Here is a 19719-nt window from a genome sequence, read left to right on the forward strand (position 1 = left end):
GGCTTCCGAGTGCCACTCTTTCCACGGGCGTGCGCACGACAGACCAAGATAGCACACAAACGTGGCAGCTGTGACCCACACCCCAGCGCTGACATGCGTGTCACCATCTCGCTTGGCTCAGACATCCCCACGTGTGACGCCTCCAAACCGGGATGGCAACTGATCAGCGGGCCTCAGAATGCTTTGAAGCAGGTACGTTTTTCCTACCAAAGCAGGCAGGCTTTGCTTCACGGAGCACAGGGGCACTGAGAGGGGAAACGGCAGAAAAGCCCAAGAGAAGGCAGCAGACGTCGGTTGTGTCTGCTGGTCCCGACCCACCGCCTTCTCCAGGCGACAGCCGCGCCCCCGACCTTCCTTCAGGCAGCCTCCGGGGCCGCGCCAGCCCCGTGGTGTCCCACGAGCCGGAAGGCCGACCCCGGGAGGGGCGAAGACCCCTCAACCCAGCGGCTCAGGGACGGGACAACCTGAGCCGGACCGATAAGACTCAAAGCTGAGACTCCCGTGGGAAATGCCATAAAGAGACAGGCGGCGCCCCCGGGACCACCTTGGAAGGACGACTTCGTGCTGAGGCTGCCTGGCCCCCGAGGGCAGGCCTGAAAACGCAGCCGACACAGCAAACCAGCGAGAGCCCAGGATGGGGCAGGGGATGGCATGGCAGGGGGGAAACACGGACAGGTGGACGGAGGCCGTTGCTGAGGTCATTTGAGCCCTGGATCCAGTCAGGATGTGGTCAGTTCCACCCTGGGGCTTTCATCCTCTGGCCCCTCTGGGGCGGCAAGTCGCCCCGACACACAGGAGACAGCGGAGCCCCACACCTGCAGGTTGTACGGCGTGATGATGGCGATGTCGCCGGCCTGGACACCGGCGTCCACCAGCGCCTGGACGTGCAGACTGACAAGGCGCACTTCACCTGGAGGGAAACGGACGACTCTTCAGCACGAGGCGGGGCGCACCTTGGACGCCTGTCACCGACGCCTGTTTTTTAAGCACTTTTCCGTCTGTGACGACAGGCTGGTCTCACACTGGGCCTGACTCCTGCAAGCCAACAACCTGGGGCAGAGGGGCCACCAGGCCCAGCAAACAGCGCACAGGACCCACAGCTGACGGGAGCCTCCTCTTAGTGGAAGAACGGCCGTGCGACCCATTGACTGGCAGCCCTGTGAGTGAGCCAGGGTCGCGTCCCAAGGCCGCACCAGGCCGCGCCAGGCCACTCAGTTCTGAACAAGGACACAGGACGCGGCCTGGGCCCACCCACTCCCTTGACTCGGGGACGCCCACCCGTCGAGAACTCGACCTCCCAGGGCGTCTGGCTCAGGACCGCCGCCCCTCTCTGACGCGGGCTCCGCCCCTCTCTGACGCGGGCAGCTGAGAGGGGCTTCGATCTTTAAGGAGCAGCCCAGGGCCGTTTTGGGCCTCTGCAGGCAGGCTCACCAGGGTTCCCTTTAGACTGCTCATCCTCGTCCTCCAGCTCAAACAGCCCACAGCCGGCCGTGTCCAGCAGCAGCAGGGGGACGCCCGTCTCCTCCGTGGCAGCCACTCCCGGGAGATCCCTGCACACAGGTGAGACTGAATGCACGAGGCCCCGGCGACAGAGCGGCGCTGGGGTCCCAGGAACAGAAGCCCCGCTGCCCTTCTCCCCCAGCCGCCCCTCTCCCCCGACAGGACAACGGGCGGTGCAGAGAGCAAGGGACCTCAGACTGCAGGAGCCCAACCCAGCTCTCCAGGGCAAGATGCAGAAATCCAGTCTCAGAGGCGACTTTCACTCTCAGATCTTTGTGGAACGTGGTTCCGGTGACACAGGGGACGGGGGTGTAGCCGAGTCACTCACCGCAGGAGGTGCCCGGCCACGGAAGGGTGGGTCGTGAGCTGTCCATGGTACAGGGCCTCCGAGGCCCAGCGCGCGATGGCCTGGTGCATGCGGTACTGCACGCTCAGCATGCGTACCGACCTGGCGCCATGCCCTTCCGCCAGGCGCTCCATCAGGCTCAGTGACAGCCCCGCCAGTGCGGCCCTGCCCCAAGGAGAGGACAAGGAAGGAGGGCCTGAGTCCTGAGTCCAGCCTAAACCAGGGGCCGGGGAGGAAAGCAGTCCTCAAACCTCAGCACGCAACCCACGCCCCACTTCTGACCTAGAACTAAGGGTGCGGCCCCTCAGAGGTGCCCACATCCTAATCCTGGGACCTGCAAGCATGTGACCTCAGTGACAAAGGGGAGGAGCAGAGATGGGAGATGATCCCGGGTCATCCGGGAGGGCCCATGTCATCGCAAGGGCCTCCTAAGAGGGAGGCAGAAGGGTCAGCATCAGAGAAGGCGACGTGACAAGAGAGCCCTGAAGATGCTGCAGAGCCGGCTCTGAAGACGGAGGAGGGGTCACAGGTAAGGCAGGCAGGTGGCTCCAGAAGCCGGGAGAGGCAAACGCCCGGATTCTCCACTCCAGAAGGAACCAGCCCCGCCCACACCTTGATCTCAAGCCGCAGAGACTGATTTTGGACCTCCAGAACTGTAAGATAATAAAGCCCCGTTGCTTGAGTTCGTGGTAATTTGTTACAGCAGCTGAAGGGAACTAACACAGACAAGTTTTTGAAAATTCCAACACACTCCGGCCGTAAAGAGTCCACTACTAACAACAGCAGTAGCTGACGGTTGCTGGGTGCTTCCCACGCACCAGGCACTGCTCTGGGCACTTTACACCGATTAACTCCTCATCCTCACACAACCTGAGCCGGTTACGGGTACGCTTCCCTTGTTCCACACGAGGCGAGTGAGACCAGCCCGAGGCCGCCCAGCCAGCGAGCCGCAGAGCCAGGACCAGGCCAGGCGGCCGGGCTCCAGAGCCTCCTCTCACCACGGAGGGAAAGTGCCCAGTGCAACCCAGGCATCCGTCCTCCCTCCGTAACTGACCAGGCCTCTGCAGTTAATGCTGTTTAATAAAGGTACCGACCAAAAGCAGCGCCAAGGACAGGAGGGGTGAGGTGACTCCCAGCCCCAACCACAAACCCAGAAACACCCAGCACGACCCCACAGACAGACTTCCCCCCAAATCACCCTGCTTTCTCCACAGACACCATACGGTGCCCCCTCCCCGAGCCCACACCGTCCACCCAGAGACCCGCTTCCCAGGACCCCCCGGGCCTCCTCCGGAACCAGCTGCTGAATCGACGCCCCCGAGGCCCCGCTTCTGGAGAGCGTCCGAGCCCCTCCCCACACGCACGCCCGCTCCCACCAGGACGATCTTCCAAACCACGTTCCCCCGTCTCCCACTCTATTCACCCCATGCTCTGCGCCCTCACTCTGAACCCCCGGCCGGACGCCCCTTCCTGGGGGACCCTGACCTGCACACCCCTCAGCTCCAGGGTCGCCACTCCCCTCCTGCGAGCTCCACCGACGGCCTCCCTCGCACGGACTGGAGGAGACCCTCGTCTCCAACAGCAGCAGCAGGGAGAGGTCTGCTCGTCTCCTGATCTCGCGGGGGCCTCAGCCTCTGGGAGCCACCCCTGGACCTGGGCGTGGGAGCTGGCCCGGAAGAGGCCAGTTAGCTCAGGGACGCCAAGTGCCAGGCCTCGTCCCCAGGCCTCACAGGCCTCACACTGCCGCTGGGAAGTAAACGATGGACTGACACACACCATCGCCAGGAGTGCCGAGTGCTGACAAAGCCAGGCGAGCGAGCCGTCAACGGGGATGACAGAGAAGTGAATGAAGGGCGGTCGGGACCCGACACCCGTGGAGGAGGGACGGAGGGGCCAGCGTGGCCGGAGCCCTGGGGGTCTGCGGACAGGGTGAAGAGGCCCGGTGGCGGCAGCAGGCCGCACCCAGGAAGCAGTCACACCACCAGGGACTGACTGCTGCGTCCCTACAGTGGCAGGAGTGCAGTCCCCTTAGCCACCCCTCGTGTCCTCAGCGGAAGGACGTGCCTGCAGATGAGGGCCAATGAGCCAGAGCCAGTCACACTCCCCCGGGACCCCTGCGCGAGCACGCACCCCCGCCTGCGCCCCGTTAGAGGACGTCAACTCGACAGGCAGGGACCGAGCACACGCCCGGTTCTGGGGCCACAAGGATGGACACCACTCGACCCCCGACCTCAGGGAGCACACGTCTGAACGAGCAAGTACGGGAGCCCACGGAGGACGGCACCTCCGGCGGGATGAGAAACACCACTGCTCTCGGAGCTGCTGCCCGGGCGGCCTCACAGTGTGACCACCCAGCTCACGCCGGAGCCCGCACGCCCAGAGAAGGACCTGAGCTCAGGGCTCCCGCTCCCGCTCTGCTTCGCCCGGGGCACCTTTTACAGCCACCCCCGAGAGTGAAGCCCGGGAAAAGCCAGTGGCCTCGGCGCCAACCAACTCATAAATGACAGGTTTGCTAGCCGCTCTCTAGTGACCTGGGCTGGACGGCTGCCCCTCCCCTGCTGGCCGCGTCCCCTCTTCTGGGATCTGTGAGTCATACAGCTTGAGACCCTACTTCCTCTGTGCGGTGTAACTGAAACCGCGCCTCCGATCAGGGGGACCCCAGGCTTTTCCCTCCGCCAAAGTGGGGGCTCGGATGCCCAGGGAGCCACCTGCCCACCGCACATCCTTAAGTCAGCACATCGGCCAGGCTTCCCAGCACCTCCAGGACCTCCGGCTGAGCCCGGGGCTTCTGGGCTGGGCTTCGGGGGATAGACACAGGGGTGGCAGCTGAGGGGCGGAGGGGTCTTACTTGTGAGAGAAGATGGTGGGGGGCAGCTGTCTGTGGTCTCCGGCCAGGACACATTTCCTGGCCTTCAGCAGGGGGATCCAGCAGCTGGCCTCCAGGGCCTGGGCACACTCGTCAATGACCACCATGTCGAAGTGGCCGTCTGGCAGCAGCTTCAAGGGGCCGTCCGAAGACGCACCTGGTCGAAATCAGAACCGTAAGCCTTTACAGGATGCACCGGCTGTGTCATCCTAGCTGCACTCACCCCAAAAGAGCCACCAACAAGCCACTGTTTCATCATCTAGTCTTGTATTAAGGCTCATGTAATATGATTGCACCTTGGAATAAAACCTGGGAAGGACGTTCCGGAGCTCACGGTTCCAGCCCACTCCACGTGTAAGTGTGAAGCAGTGCGCCCCTGGTCACGGCCACTCCAACGTTTCATTCACCAAAATCAATCACCGCTTTGGGGCTGGGACCCCAAATCCTTGGAAGGCTGTCTTAATTCTAAATGTAATTTCTGTATTGTTTTCTGAATTTAGAATTTACTTAATTCTCTTCTTAGGTGTCCTCCTGAACACACAGAAAATGAACTGCTGGGCGTTCACCCAGGGAAAAACCCCTACGTACCAGCAACACAGAACCACCGCACCAGTGCCTCCTCCATGGAACACAGAGCCGTACAGTGGAATGAGGTCCAGTGTGGGCGAGAGCCGGGGCCCGCGCCCACGCTCACAAACAGCGGTGAGGCCTTGGGCAAGCCACCCGACCCCAGCGCCTCACCTACAAACAGACTGTTACACACACCACATACTAATAGAGCACGGATGTGTCAAATAACACATACTGGTTGCCCAAATACATATATAAAAATGTAGCACACGTGTTAAATAATACGTATCAAGTGCCTGCCACAAGATGAGAGGCTTTAACAGACGCTACAAATGTGAGTTCTTGCCCTTTTCCCCTAGATTAATGACTCTACGATGTATATTATCTTATGATTAAGACCTACATCTCGATAACTTTCCTGAGCCCGACTTTTCAGAGACGGTTAGGGAGTCTGTCTGCAGAGAAGGCAGAATTTGGACGGGGCTTTGGATAGCTAAGAGCTGTGCCTGGATTATGGCTGTGATTTCACGTTGCAGAGGGAAGCGCTTCTAGGAATCTCATTCCAGTTCCCCAGTCTCACCAGGAGGGACCTAAAAGGCCACATGCTGACCTTGCACGGAGGGGCAGCTGTGATTTCCAGCGGGTGCTGCACTGAAGTCAGTCAGAGAAGAACGTGAGCAGAATCGGCTGGATAAGGGCCTCTGAAAACTCCCTCCACCACCAAAGCAACGAGAACACTGGCAGAACTGGCAGAACCGACTCTTTCAGAACTCCAGAAATCAATCAAAAGCTTACAGCAATCCAGGAGTGTCTGCTCCGAAAACTGACTAACTCTGGGCAAGCAGAGCGGGCTCTGTGGCATTCCTGGGCACAGGCGCCGCTCCCAGTTCTGTGCTGGCCCTGAAACCAATGGCCTGCATTCACCATGAAGAGCAGTGGCCTGCCCCACTGGGGACAGAACTCCTTCGAAGCCCCGCCCCCAGAGAACTGTCACTGTCAGACTTGCTGCTGGTTCCCCGGAAGGTCCCACTCGCAAGACTGTCTTTATTTGACCTGACTTGGAGCTCGCCCTGTGCAAACAGCCCCTCCCCAGGGGGTGTCAGTGGGAAACAACCAGAGGCCACTGTTGAACACGAGTGCTCTCGGAGGCTGAGGACAACAGCTGGCGCAAAGCAGGACGACCAGAAGCTCTGAAGGAAAACCTGGGGAGTGAGACGTCCGTGGGCTCTGAAAGCTCCGACACGTGGCCGAGAACCTAGAAGCCACACTCGTGTAAGGGCTATGTGCACACTCGGGAAAGACCAGAGGAGGCCCTACGCACTCACCTCTGGCTCACCTTGGGGCTCTGCGCCCACAGGAGGTGAGGGTGAGGGACGTCTGAGAATGACGTCCCGCCAAATAGAGACTATCGATAAAGACACAGAAATTATTAAAAAAAAAAAAGTCTGCAGTTGAAAAGTACAATAAGTGTTATTCACTGGAAGGGCTAAACAGCAGATCTGAACAGGCAGAAGAACCAGGAAACAGGCCAACTGAACTACCCAGTCTGAGGAACAGAAAGAACAAAGAATGAATCCCATGACCAGCACCTTGAAGACCATCAAGTACACCAACGTGTGCATAATAGGAGCCCTAGAAGGAAAGGAGAGCAAGAAAGGGGCCAAGAGAATATTGGAAAAAATAATGGCTGAAAACTTCCCAAATCTGATGGAAAACAATGCACACGTCCAGGGGACTCAACAAATCCACGTGGTTAACCCGAAGGGAGCACACCGAGACTTTTACCACAGTCAAGCTGCCGAGAGACAAAGAAGGAACAGCAGGAGAGAAGCAACCTGTCACATACAAGGGATCCTCAGTAAGACTAACCCTGCGTTCTCAGCAGAAACCAGAGAGGCCGAGAGGCAGGGGGTGACACAGTCAAACAACTAAAAGGAAAAGGCTGCCAACCGAGAACTCTATCTCTAAAAACAGAGTCACTCGAAAACAGAGGAGAAAAAAGATAATCCCAGGTAGAGAAAAGCTGAGACCTGCCCTTCAAGAAATACTAAAGGGAGTCCTTCAGGGTGACATGAAGAACCCTAGACAGTAACTCAAATCCACACCAAGAAGCAAAGAGCACCAACAGAGGCAACTACATAGGTAAGTACAAAAGACAGTATGAGAGCATTTTTGTAATTCTGGTTTTGTCCTATCTGATTTAAAAGGCAACTGGGTGAAACAATAATTACAAAGTCAATCAGAACCCGGACTCCATTCTTTAGAGTAGCCCCCATGAGAGGCTGTGTCAGACAGACCCTAAGGCAACCCCCTCCTTGACCCTGGCCTCCCGGTATTCACACTCCGTGGAATACCCTCCCCTTAAGCGTGGGCCAGACCCGTGCCTTACTTCTGGCCAAAGGAATATAGCAAAGATGATGGGGTGTCACGTCATGGTAACATTACAGAAGACTGTAACCCATCTTGCTACAAGACTCTCTCACTTGCTGGCTTTTAAGAACCAAGCAGCCACATTAGAAAGGCCTAAAGCAGCTAAGTGTGGTCTCCAGCTGAAGTGGCTATCTTCATACCAAAGTAGACTTCAAAAAAAGAACATACTAGGGATACAGAAGGTCATTTCATAATGATAAATTGGTTAATAAAGAAAACATGACATTTACGTCCCAAGTAAAAGAGCTACAAAGGCCACAGGGAAAACACTGACAGAACTCCAAGGAGAAATAAACGAATGCATAGTGACAGATGATTTCAACACCCCTCGCTCAGAGACAGGACACACAGACAGAAAATCAGGAAGATACAGACTTGAACGACAGTCATCAACCATCATGAAACACTGACAAAACCAGACAGCCCATTCTTTTCCAGTGTACGTGGAACATTCACAGAGACCACGTTCTGGACCATAAGATAAGTCTCAATGAAATGATTCAAGTCGTACATACTACGTCCTCTGTCCACATGGAATTAAATTAGAAATCAATGACAGGAAGCTATCTGGAAAACCTCCAAATATTTGGAAAGAAAATGACACACTTCTAAATCATCATGGGTCAAAAACAGAAATTAAAAGGGAAATGAGACAATATTTCACAATGAATGAAAATGAAAACCAATACATCTGAATTTATGGGATGCCGTGAAAACAGTACTTGGGGAAACATTTATAACACTAAATGCCTATAGTATAGAACACAACGGGTCTCAAATCAATACAAATCATTGACCTCCGCTTCCAGCTGAAGAAAACAGAAACTGAAGAGCAAACTAGACCCAAGTGAGCAGGAAGAGGGAAATAATAGGAACCAATGCCGAGATCAATGAAACAGAAAACAGAAAAATAACATAGAAAACTGGTGACACCAAAAGCCAGTGCTCTGAGGTGATCAATAGATTAATAACCCTCCTGCCAGAAGATCAGGGAAAAAAGAGAGGATACAAATTACCAACATCAGGAACAAAAGAGGTGACTTTGTTACTGACGCTACAGACCTTTTTAAATAAGGGGTTATTATGAACAACTTAATGTCTAGGGATTGCACAACTTAGATTAAATGGGCAAATTCCCTGAAAGACACAAGCTCACTCACGAAGAGACACCCTGAATATCCTATATCAATTAAAGAAGTTGAATTTGCAGTTAAAAACCTCCCTACAGGGAGTCCCCTTCCCTGGCAGTTCAGTGGTTAAGACTCGGCACTTCCACTGCCATGGTCCAGGTTCAGTCCCTGGTTGGGGAACTAAAATCCCACCAGCATGCAGTGTGGCCAAAAAAAAAAAGAAAAAACCTCCCTACAGAGAAAACTGCAGGCCCAGAAGGGCTGGAATTGGTGTGTTCTACCCAATTTTAAAGACAATTCTACCAAACTCTTCCAGAAAACCAAGGAAGAGGGCACACTCCCAGCCCTCTTCGAAGCCACACGGGGTGGAGGCCCGTCCCCTCACCTGTGTTTGTTGCGAGGACCACGTTGGCCGCCACCAGGCTCTCCAGCATGGCTGCTTCCTCCCTCTCCTTCAGCTCCTTCCTTAACACCTTGATTTCATTTCGAAAATTACTTTTCTCTCTTTTATTCCGGGTCTCTTTGCTTTTTGCCTGTAAAGAAAAGCAAAGAAAACATCATAATTCTGGCTCGACTTTGCACTTATTTTAGCTCCTTTTAATTCACCAAATGCTTTTACTTATCATCAATTGGTCCACTTATGTAAGTCCCTTCAAAGGCGCTAAAAAGTCAAAAGTCTTTCTTGAAGGAGCAACAGATCCACACAGGTGACATCCTGACTGGCCTTAGAGCCACTGTCACCTCCACAGGGAGAGGGAGGAAGCAGTGGTTAACCGGCGCAGTGGTTAAGAATCCGCCTGCCAATGCTGGGGACACGGGTTCGAGTCCTGGTCCAGGAAGATCCCACGTGCTGCGGAGCAACTAAGCCTGTGCGCCACAACTACTGAGCCTACACTCTAGAGCCCACGTGCCACAACTACTGAGCCCGCGTGCCACAACTACTGAGCCCACGAGCCACAACTACTGAAGCCCGCACACCTAGAGCCCATGCTCTGCAACAAGAGAAGCCACCACAATGAGAAGCCCACGCACCGCAACGAAGAGCAGCCCCCGCTCGCCACAACTAGAGAAAGCCCGCGCACAGCAACAAAAACCCAACACAGCCAAAAATAAATAAATTTATTAAATAATTTATTGAAAAAGGAAAATGAAATCATCCACATGTGTGACGGCGCGAATCACATCACTGCAAATTCCTACAGTGCCTTTAACCTTGAGTAACATGCGTGTGTCCTGGTCTCTGCCCCTGGGGTTCCCACTATTCCACAGGTCCGTGGGGAAGGCTGAGTCTCTGCACCAGCCCCCGACACAAGGAGAGAAATGTGAGGCAGTGAGACAGGCTGGCGGTGAGCAAATACAGGGCAGGACACGCGATTAAGGGAACTGGGGGCGGACGTGTAAACTAGAGAACCAAAGAGCTCGAAAGTTCTGAACTGCACGAGAAAACTCCATCTCAGATTAACCTATCACCTACCTAGTTCTCTTTCACAAGGATTACACCATGTTTTATATTAATGGACTAGAAATTTAGGGACGATGCATATTTTCTGAATTTTTATTTTCAGGCTGCTTTTTTTTTGCTGGTCGATATTATCCAGCCAACATGCCAGACATAGGGAATCCTTAAGAGGAATATTTTCTGCAAGACAATTGCTCCCCTCTTCATGAAACTATCTTGAAGACAGGTGAGTCTGTTCGGTGCTGAGCACAGGTCCCTACCAAAAATGGGCAGTCCCAACGTTCAAGGTAAGTACGTGAATCGGCAAAGGCCAGAGAAAAGCAAGAGGATGCAGTGCACTCCCGGCAGACTGCAGATCACGAAACCATACGCAGAGCGGACACCGGCTGAGAGCTACTCACCAAGACCTGGTCCATGTCCTTCCTGATGTCAGCCACAATCCGGGTGCCATCACCCCGCGCCAAGACCGCGTCCAGGGAATGTTGCTGGACAGACTCCAGGAGCCGTGCGGGGTGCCCGAGGCGCAGGAGCCTCTGCTTCCACTGGGCCAGCTGCTCGACCAGGTTGTCCACGGCGATGTTAGAAGGGGCACAGCACAGAACCTGGGGAAGCACAGCGTAAACTCGGGCTTGGTGATTTCTTTTTTAACGAAATCACTGAAGTTTCTATTAAGCAAATGGAAAGTCCGAAAGTTAAAGAGAGGAGGGTGGAACGTGCGCAACCAGTAACGTTACGGTGTAAACGTCTGGCTGTATGGACGGATGCAGACAGTCTGCAGGACATGGGTTACTGGAAACTGACACAACATCTGGATACTAGATCTCGGGTCTTAAGAACCCGTTAGGCTCCAAAGGACCAGAAAGGATGCCCGGCAACTGGAAGGAAAGGCCTCAAAGTGCCCTGAGATAATCAGGGCTGGGACACCCGTCTCATCACCCATCAAGTCACTTTATCATCTGACAAAGCGGAATGGGGAAAAACCTTTCTGAACAGGCTCAATCTTGCTTCCAGAACCGCAGTCTGGCTCTTAGGAGGGGGTAGAGCGGGAAGGGGAGGCAGAGAGGAGAGTCCCCACCCCATCTAGGTGGCCAAAGGCGGTTTGCACCAAAGCATGAACACAGGTGTCTCCTGTTTCACTGTTTCCTGAAACAGAGGCACCCAATTAAACCATCAAATCTGCTCCCTGCCAGTAAGTCATCTTTCACCAGCTTTTCTTGGTAAACATCTTGCCAAGACAGTCATTTGCAGGAGACCATTGGACGTGGCCTTGTAGCCAACATGGATCTCCCTGCAGGAGCAGGGGCTCTGGGGAGAGTGTCGCCAGAGTCTGAGTCCTGGCTCTGCCACCCACTGTGGAGGGACGGGGCCCGAGATCATGGAGTCCCCGCACCTGGGGCTTCTGTGAGGATTAAAGGGGCGAACTCTGGATAGACTGAGAAACGTGCCTCGTTCGTAAGAAGCACCCAGGAAATGTCAACCTACAAATGTGGACCATATTGCTCTAATTCTTATCCTTATCCAACGTTTACAACCCAGAAAGGTTTTCTAAAAAGCTTTCCATGTGCTCAGAATCCACGATGACTCGTGTTGGTACAGACGAGGATGAAAGATCCTTTCTCAGCCATTAAAAATCTAAGCGAACAACAATACATGATACCACATTCCACATCTCGGAAACGGTAACCTGCACTCTGCACAGCTCACCAGACCACCTGGTCAACCAAAACACCTGTCTCCAGGAACTGGCTGCACGGCCTCCTCCTGAACGGCACAGACAGTCCCTGGTCACCTGCACGCCCGGCATGCCCAGCAGGGGTCTGAGCACAGAGCGTGGGTGCTGAGCAGACGCGGCTCCTAGACTGTGGCCTGGCCGACAGTAACCCAGACCTCACCACCCCAGACCAACAGTCCCAAGCGCTGTCAGAGACTGAAAAGGGCCCAGCCCAGTGCTCAGTCAGTAAACACTCAGGAACATTGCCGACCGAGTCCCCCAGAGCACAGGCTGGGGCCCTGCTGGGCACCTGCGAGCGTGGCAGACCGGAGTGAGGGGTGACGGCGGGGACACACTGCCCACCTTTGAGCCCTGTTTCACAGCTTGGAGAATGATTTCAACCACAGTGGTGGTCTTCCCGGTGCCGGGAGGCCCATGGATGATGGCGAGTTCCTTCTGGGACAGCGCGAACCAGACCGCTTCCTGCTGGGAGGCGTCCAGAGTGGCGTTGTAGAAAGTAAGGGAGGCTGCGGAACAAGCGACAGTGAGGACCCAGCTCCCAGTCACCCGGCGCTCCCCGCCCCTGACCCCGCGTGTGCCGACAGAAATACGGGCTGTAACGGGGAGAAAGCCGGCCCTCCCCAGGGGTCGGCCAGTCAACACAAAATCAACCTGCTGTTTTCCTGGACCAGGAATCTGCAGACTGTGGCCCACAGGCCAAGCCCAGCCGGCCGCCTGCTCGGTGAGGCAGGTGTCCCGGGACACTGTCCCCAGCAGCCCGCCGCCGCACCGGCCGGCACAGCCTACAATGTTTACCATCTGTCCCTTTATTGAAAAAGTCTGCCAACTCATGCTCCAGAATAACAGCTTCTTGTAAAGTAAATGTTTCTGGGAACAGATTCATTTCTACCATGGTGGCCCTTTTTAAGCGCCCGTAAAACGATGAAAACAAACAAGAATTATGAGCAGATCCAGGACCACGTTTCTGTTCTGAATCTTCCATGGCCGATTCTAATGACCTGCTTCGTAAGCTCCGTGCTCTGAGAGCAGGTGCCGCTGCATCCAGCCTCGCGCCTGCAGCCTCCACCCCGCGGTGCCCACAGCAGAGAAGAGCGCACTGACCCCCACGGGCATAGGGCGCCGACCCGGAGGTTAAGACGGAAACAGACTCGGAGAGGGCAACGGAGCATCCGACCCAGAGCTCCTGCGTGTTCCCTTCTCCCCTGGACGCTGGCTACAAGCAGGGCACATCGTGTTCCTTGAAACACAGCAAAAACAAGGCTAGTTCCCTTCCCAGCTCATAGTAGCCTCTCGGTAAACAGTTGGCAGAAATAAAGTCTTATTGAAATGTGAGTGCTTTTGGAATCTGAGAAGGTACAAAGCAGCCCTGAGCTAAGAGCCAACACACCGCCAGGGTACGAGCACCAGCGTGACGGGAAAAGGGTGTGGGGCGGCCCTTGTGTGAGAATGACTGAAGCTATACTGTAAAAACCGGCCAAGTCCAACAGCTACAGGGTGGTTCAGTGACGGGCAGCTGCCTGGTGAGGTGATAAACTCCTCTCAAAATGAGCTTCTCCAAGACACTGAAGGAGATGAGAAATCGCACAGACCACCGTGAGAACAGTCGGGTGTGTGTGTGTGTGTGTGTGTGTGTGTGTGTGTGTGTGTGTGTGTGTACATGGACACATGCGTGTGTCTGTATGTAAGTCAGACTGTTCTATGTGGAGGTGGAAAAACAACTAGAAGAATACGTATCAGTGAGGCTCACTGTAAGTGGCAGGTTTTCGAGTGATTTCTTTCCCTCGTTTATATGCTTCTTTATTTCCAAACGTTCTATGACTAATACACAGCACTCTTACAATTAGAAATAAACTGTCTTCAATTTAAAGGATACTGAGAAAATAATCAAATAAACTTAGAACTGAGACTTTTCAAACTATAAAAAAATGCGATCGAGCATGAGGCATGATCCGTCATCCTCTGTTCTCACGGGGCACTGGGCTAGAAGAAACACCCTCGCATTTCAAAAAAAAATAATCAATATTTAGATATATTAGAAAGAACATCATTTTAAAAAATGGAATGAACTACTTCTTTGACGCCGTGTACAGGAAAGAGACTTAGTTCTAGCAAGTCACACAAAGAAACTTATAAAAAGACACTAAGGTAGATTTCTTCTCACTGTACATTCTCAAACTCTTGCTAAAATGGCCCAGGGTCTCACTGTTCGAGATCCTGTCCACGGTGATTTCAACCAGAAAAGGAAAACCACAAGCTCTTACGTATCTCACTGGCAGGGCTGGGGTCTGATCCGCCGAAGAGGACCTCTGTGAGCGAGGCGGCGGGGCCAGAATGATACTTCTTTAGGGTAATCAGAGTTCTGCCAAAGGAGAAAATGAAAATTAGGAGCTTAGTGAAAACCAGCAATTAACCCAGTGCCCGAGGCTCCACGCGACGCTGCTGCCCGCCACCTCCCATGAGGGGCACGCAACCGACCCCAGACGGATGTGCCTGCCCTCTTCTGCCCAGCAGGAGGGAGGTATGTTTAAGGAAAACGTCACATGTGACTTCCAGTCACACACACTTACTTTTTCAGTCGCTTATAAGTGATGTCGTTGGCAAGTTTTAACAGCCTGTAGGAATGCTCTCGGTCCAAACTCAACTGGAAATCATGGGACTCATCAAAGGCCACGGTGACCAACTGCTGGGTGATCCGGGTCAGGATCCCAGTGGCCAGCTGACTGTCTTCCTCATACAGACCCACTATGTCACCTACAGAAGCAAAGACCAGTTACATAAACGCTGAACAACGTTAAACGTGAGTTACTTCATATAACGAATTCCAGCATATTTCAAACGTTGTATCTGTTACTTTCATTAGAAATGAAATCAATAAAAAAAATACTTTTAACTAACATCATATGTGAAAATTTACTGGAGCTCAATGAACTATTTAAAACAAACATGACAGTCAATAAAATATTTAAAGTCTTCCTCTGTGCCCAGCACTGTTCTGGGTGCTGGTCTATATTAGGAATAAAACACGGTCCCTGAGCTCACGTTAGGGAGGAGAGGAACAAATACGAAAACCTACCAGGGGTCAGAGCCAAGGGCTTTAGTTAAGATGAAGTGCAGGGGCTTCCCTGGTGACGCAGTGGTTAAGAATCCACCTGCCAATGCAGGGGACATGGGTTTGAGCCCTGGTCCGGGAAGATCCCACGTGCCACGGAGCAGCTGGGCCCGTGTGCCACAACTACTGAGCCTGCGCTCTAGAGTCCGTGAGCCACAACTACTGAAGCCCATGCGTCACAACTGCTGAAGCCCGCACGCCTTATAGCCAGCGCTCCGCAGCAAGAGAAGCCACCGCAATGAGAAGCACGTGCACCACAACGAAGAGCAGCCCCCGCTCGCCGCAGCTAGAGAAAGCCCGCACGCAGCAACAAGGACCCGATGCAGCCCAAAACAAATAAAATAAATGTATTAAAAAAAAAAGATCAAGTGCAGCAGAGGGTGGAGAGGGACGAGGGTGCCATTGCAGTGTGGGAAGGGCCTCTCTGAGGGGTGACCCATAAGCAGGGTGGGCCCTGGAAACAGTGGGGGCCACGAGCTCACCTGGGGGAGAACGTTCCAGGTGGAAAGGGAACACTGATGAAGGAGGGAGAGGGTGGTTTGTTGCCCACTCAGCTGGGCCTCCCCACTCCTGTGACAGCTGTTTGGTGATTCACCCATCACCAGGCGAGTCTGAGAGGCTTCCCCTCATGCCGGGACGGAGCACACGACCCACACCCGAGCCAATCAGGGCTTCACGAGCCCCCTGGCCAGTGACTGGCTCGGGGATGGACAAGGGACCAAATCAGAGCCCCTGAGATGTGGTGAGACTTTTGGGTGGACAGCTGGAAGGATGCCCTCACCCTTCCCAGCTGGACCAGAAACTGGAGAGGACGTGAGGGCTGAAGCTGCTATCACTTGGCGCCTGAGAAGGAAGCCAACCCAGGAGAGGGCGGAGCCGAAACACGGAGTGGAACTAAGCCCAGGTGACCTCCTCTGAGCCGTGCAGCCACCTTCCAGCTATCACAAACCATGCGCCCCCCTCCTGTTCCAGCCCATCTGGCTCGGGGTTTCTGTCACTTGAACACAGACAGTTCTGACCAAACAAGAATCCACGCTGAGATGCAGCCAGGGCCTCCCACATACTCACACCCCATTTATTCCGAGTCAGAGTACGTGTCACACGTCAACCAAGCATGAGGCGTATTCTTAGTCCTAGCTGTTTTCCTTCTAGGCAATGAGTTTCATCTGCACCTTGAATCTTTTCTGTCTCCCGCCCCAACTTTTAAAGACAAAGAGCAGGTGGCAGCAGTGCCCCTGGGCCCAAGGTCTGGTTCTGTGCACGGGGACCTCCGTGAGGCTGAGTGCAGGCGACCCCGTCCCGACTTTGACTTCCCCACCGGCTGCCCTGAGTAGGGTCCCACATTGCAGAATTCACACCTCTCAGCTACAGAGCCTTAAAACTGCTCTTCAGGAGACAAAAAACTAACAACCCCACCTACGTTTGATCGGAAGCCAAAGTAACACATCAAATTTTCAGCTCCATACTCTTTCACATAAACAGCTGACTTCCTGTTTATCAGCTATTCATCAACCTCTCAGGTCATTCACTCCGCAACACTTACTAACTGAACACATACCATTCCTTTGGTTTTCAGAGTTTACAAACGCCCTGCACATTCAGTCCCACCCACTCATCCTGATGGCGAGGCCGAAAGCTCAACTATAATCCCCTTGGTTCTGTTCTTCAGAGGACACGTGACTGACCCTCGGCCACTTAACAGCAAAGTGTAAGATCTGACTCCAAACCAGCAGCTTCCCCTCCTCCTACCTGTCTCCAAACCCAGCCCGTATTCCAACAGTTGTGGGGCAAGCGTCTAGAAAATCGAAATATGAAACCAACAAACTCTGTCACCACCAAAACAAGGCAGAGAGACTTTTCTAATGGAAATGCAGTGCTCGGCAGTGTTGCTCTCTCCCAGCTTCCAGCTCTGATCAAAAACACGAATCCCAGGTGTGAGCTTAAGAAGCTTCTTCTAACTGCCCCTCCTTTCCAGCAGAGCTGCCACAAGTTTAGCCAAAGTATCCTTGGCACGAGGAAGGTCTGGGAATACACAACTACACACGTTGAACCATCTGGACCAGGGCTACTCAAGAGACATGTGAGAGTCATGTGTAATTTTACATTTTCTAGCAGCCATATTAAAAAACCAAAAGAAACAGGTAAATTTAATCACGTTTTACTTAACCCAATACATGAAAAATATTATCATTTCAAGACATAATCAGTTTTCAAAGAAATTACTCTTGATATTCTAAATTTTTTGCACTAAATCTCATGCGTATTTTACACCAGCAGCGATCACTAGCCCTATTTCAAGCGTTCAATAACCCACGTGGCTAGTGGCTGCCAGTCTGGGCAGTGCTGCTCTAAACTACCAAAAAGCCTCGTAACTGCTGAAGTTCTAAGTGAGAGCTTTCCATTACAATGCTTTATTCCCCAACTGGTCGTATGTGACCTGGTCTTTACAACCCACATCTGAAGACAGCAATACTCAAAGTCCACCTATGTCAAAAATGCACAGACCGGAAATAAAGCTGTTACTGGGAAGCACAGCTGCAGACATGCATCTCCTGGGCTCAAAGGTGACCAGCAACCGTCCGTACAGCCCGGTCCGCTGGCTGGATACCTGCAGCTTCAGCAAGCAGACGCCTCGGCTCTGGAGTTCTTTCAGAGAGACATTTTCCTGCCAGGACCTGGGAGACACCCAATGTTGAGACTTCAGTATTTGTATTTTACCAGTTTTTACTTCCAACCGTGCAGGAAGAACAGATGGAGATCTCTGCACAGGCACAAAGGGTGACCAGGGAAACTCCAAACCTGCCCCCTCTCAAACCCGCCCCCCCCATAGCCCCAGCGCGATCTGTGCCCTCCTCCCAGCTTCCCAAGACAGAACCTTCGCTCATCTTCACCTTCTGTCCTGCGTCCTGTGTGTCACTGAGTCCCACCAGGCCCCTCCCATTTGTACCCAGAATCCACCCCTGCCTCATCCTCGCCGCCACAGCTTTGGTTCAAGCCCACATCACTGGCCGTCTCTGGACTAAACTGAGCTTCCTAACTTCCTTATCTCTGGGTTCTCCCCAGCCAATCCCAGCAGCAACATCCAACAGATCCCCCTAAGATGAAAATCTATTTACCTCCCTGACCTGCTTAACTGCCCCGAGGCCCATCCTCTGCACAGGAATGTAATACAATCTTCTCCACGAGGCCCTTCCCAATCTGGCCCCCGCCTATCTTCCCATGGGTGCTTACTCTGTACTCTGAACCGTGCTGAGCACTTGACTTAGAGATCATTGTGTTCCCACCTCACTGGTGTGCTGTGAGAATGATCTCATTTTACAGATGAGGTAACTAAGGCTGCAAAGTCATCCAGCCATAAATCACGGAGCTGGGATCCCACTGACGTCGACAGGACTGCAAATGCTCTTAACCATCACGATCAAAAACCTCTAAAACAAATCCTCTCCACTTGGGTAGCACAACGGTTGAGTGCAAACTCTGGGATCAGCCTGCCTGAACTCAAATCCTGGCTCGACCTGTGTTACCTGGGGCACATGACTTAACCTCTGTCTCAGCCTCCTTAGACATAAAACGAGAATTACAGTAACCAACTTCGCAGAGTTGACGTAAGGTTTAAAGGGGCTGATGTATGTGGGGTGCTTTTACAGGCCTCAGTGTCATCTCTCAAAGTTTCAGCCCTACGGAAACAAGTCTGGCTTTCTCAGGGCTCCACCCTCGCCTGCAGGGCTGCCCTTCCTCCCCACATCTCTTCCAGGAATATCCTCCCCCGCCTCCACCTGAACCCCTATTTTTCTGCAAGCTGAGCTCAGGCACCACCTCCTCCACGAAGCCAGCCTCAACCTAAGGCTCCCCAGGGTCAGCTGTCCACCCTCCTGCTCCCACAGCACTCTGCCTGCACACACGGGTCAGCATCTATCACGCTGGGAGGGAACTGTTTCCGCTCCCACCTGCCCCTTCCGCTCAAACCCAGCCGCCAGGGGACCATCAGTGAGTCTATCTCGAACTCGGGGCCTGGCACGGAACAGGCGCAAACACTGACAGAGGGGACGATGACGGAAGAGGGCTGAGAACACTTTGGGGATGGAAATGGGGAGAGAGGCAGCACCTACGAGGCAAAGTTGAGAGGAGGACTTCAGGAGGAGAACAGACCCTTCCTAAGGGTCCCCCAAACGGAACGGGCTGTCCCGGGGGGGTGAAGAGGCTTCCATTTCTGTGGGAGGCCGAGCCCCTTCACAGCCGCGATCCGGACTCGAGGAGTCAGGAGGGCAAATCCCGACCCCCAGGCTGGTCAGGCCGAGCCCCCAGGAGGGAGGTCCGCCCGAGGTCTGAGCTGAGAGAGTAGGGGGGCCTAGGGGAACCGCCGGACCGAACCCGAGGCCCGGGCCGGCGGCCGTACCTGCGCTCCTCGACCTCCGCGTCCCTCTCGAGCTCCAGCAGGTCCAACTGCTTGGCCACGAAGCTCTCCACAGCCGCCGACGCCATGGCCGCAGTCCGGCCTGGGCCCGGAGCAGCCGAGGTCCCGAGCCGCCGAGTTCCGGCTGCCGCGAGGGGCGGTGCTCCCGGCCGGGCCCGGTGCG

General features: G+C 54.0%; 1 protein-coding gene across 2 annotated transcripts in view; it reads right to left on the reverse strand.

The window, feature by feature from the left end:
- Window positions 1–19690, reverse strand: part of IGHMBP2 (immunoglobulin mu DNA binding protein 2) — a 25100-nt gene extending 5410 nt beyond the window's left edge. For both annotated transcript variants that reach the window (XR_003003675.1, XM_024748689.1), the window contains exons 1-11: window positions 19539–19690; window positions 17648–17817; window positions 14601–14784; window positions 14295–14392; window positions 12376–12539; window positions 10703–10903; window positions 9228–9375; window positions 4695–4869; window positions 1829–2011; window positions 1432–1550; window positions 816–910 (exon numbers count right to left, since the gene is read on the reverse strand). Coding sequence is in view for 1 of the 2 variants with exons in the window: in XM_024748689.1 (XP_024604457.1) it covers window positions 816–910; window positions 1432–1550; window positions 1829–2011; window positions 4695–4869; window positions 9228–9375; window positions 10703–10903; window positions 12376–12539; window positions 14295–14392; window positions 14601–14784; window positions 17648–17817; window positions 19539–19624 (1623 nt within the window). In the remaining variant the exon portion in view is untranslated. The remainder of the gene's footprint in view (window positions 1–815; window positions 911–1431; window positions 1551–1828; window positions 2012–4694; window positions 4870–9227; window positions 9376–10702; window positions 10904–12375; window positions 12540–14294; window positions 14393–14600; window positions 14785–17647; window positions 17818–19538) is intronic.
- Between the last annotated feature and the right edge of the window lie 29 nt (window positions 19691–19719).

Source organism: Neophocaena asiaeorientalis, unplaced genomic scaffold, assembly GCF_003031525.2.
Source record: "Neophocaena asiaeorientalis asiaeorientalis breed wild unplaced genomic scaffold, Neophocaena_asiaeorientalis_V1.1 scaffold43, whole genome shotgun sequence".
NCBI lineage: Eukaryota > Metazoa > Chordata > Mammalia > Artiodactyla > Phocoenidae > Neophocaena > Neophocaena asiaeorientalis.